This window comes from Octodon degus, unplaced genomic scaffold (genome assembly GCF_000260255.1).
Source record: "Octodon degus isolate 3935 unplaced genomic scaffold, OctDeg1.0 scaffold00186, whole genome shotgun sequence".
In the NCBI taxonomy this organism is placed as follows: domain Eukaryota; kingdom Metazoa; phylum Chordata; class Mammalia; order Rodentia; family Octodontidae; genus Octodon; species Octodon degus.
The window spans coordinates 1,345,511-1,346,414 of record NW_004524762.1 but is presented as its reverse complement, the minus strand read 5'-3'; the positions used below and the strand labels follow the sequence as shown (position 1 = coordinate 1,346,414).

Genomic DNA, 904 nt, shown 5'->3' with positions numbered 1-904 from the left:
CATGTCATGACAAGCAGCCTGTATTCAGAAGACCAGAATGACAGGCACTCCAAGAATGAGACTACTATTATAGATTACCATCTTCAGTGCAGTTGCTTAGTTCACAGGTATCAGTATAGTTAGTCAGTGTGAGAATCTTTCCAATTAACTGCTAGATTCAAAAATCTTCTGGAGATTCTCAGGATCATTGCCTTGCCCATCTTCTACATCTAACTGTATGGCTTGTCAGAACTTTCTGTGGATGTTCCAGAGAAAAAGGCTGATGTCAAACCATTTTATTTTCAATTAGTACAGAGTCACTTGTCCATTGTTTGTTGTGATTCTAGGAAAGTATGGGGAAAGGTAACTCATTTGTAATTTTTTATTTGCTCTTTTACAAAAATAAGTTTTACTTGAAATAACAAAAGCTCTCATGACACATTGAGTTACTTGACATTTCAACTTGTATAGCCCTTAAAATAATACCTTCTAGATGTTTAGGATAAAGTCTTTTATCTTCACATGGGATAGGTGCACCTTAAAAAACACTTGGAACCCTTAGAAAATTAAAAAGGGGAGAAAAATCACCAAATATCCAAACAATTTTCTGAGAACATTAATATTTGAATATATTCTAGACTGGTACAGTATGGTAGCACTGTGTGGTTTCAAGAGACAGTATAGAATAGAAAGTTCAATAGGGCAAAAGGACAAGAATTGTGAAGGTGCTAAATGCAACTATAGCTGTTCTTAGTATCTGGGGGATGGTGGTTCTAGAAACCCCTGGAGTGCTTAAGTCCATTATTTTTAAAAATGGCATAGAAAGGTTGAGTATGCCTTGGCATTTGGATTTTGAATTTTTATTTGAAAATATTTGAATATATAATTAGACACATGGGGGATGGGAACCATACCTAAACATGAA

The 904-nt window shown here is 35.0% G+C and overlaps 1 protein-coding gene across 1 annotated transcript in view; it reads left to right on the top strand.

Moving 5' to 3' along the window:
- The window catches only part of Erich6 (glutamate rich 6), a 45,528-nt gene that overhangs the window by 16,472 nt on the left and 28,152 nt on the right, over window positions 1-904 (top strand). Inside the window, 1 exon segment of the mRNA XM_012517520.1 lies at window positions 327-342. Within this exon segment, the coding sequence (XP_012372974.1) occupies window positions 327-342 (16 nt within the window).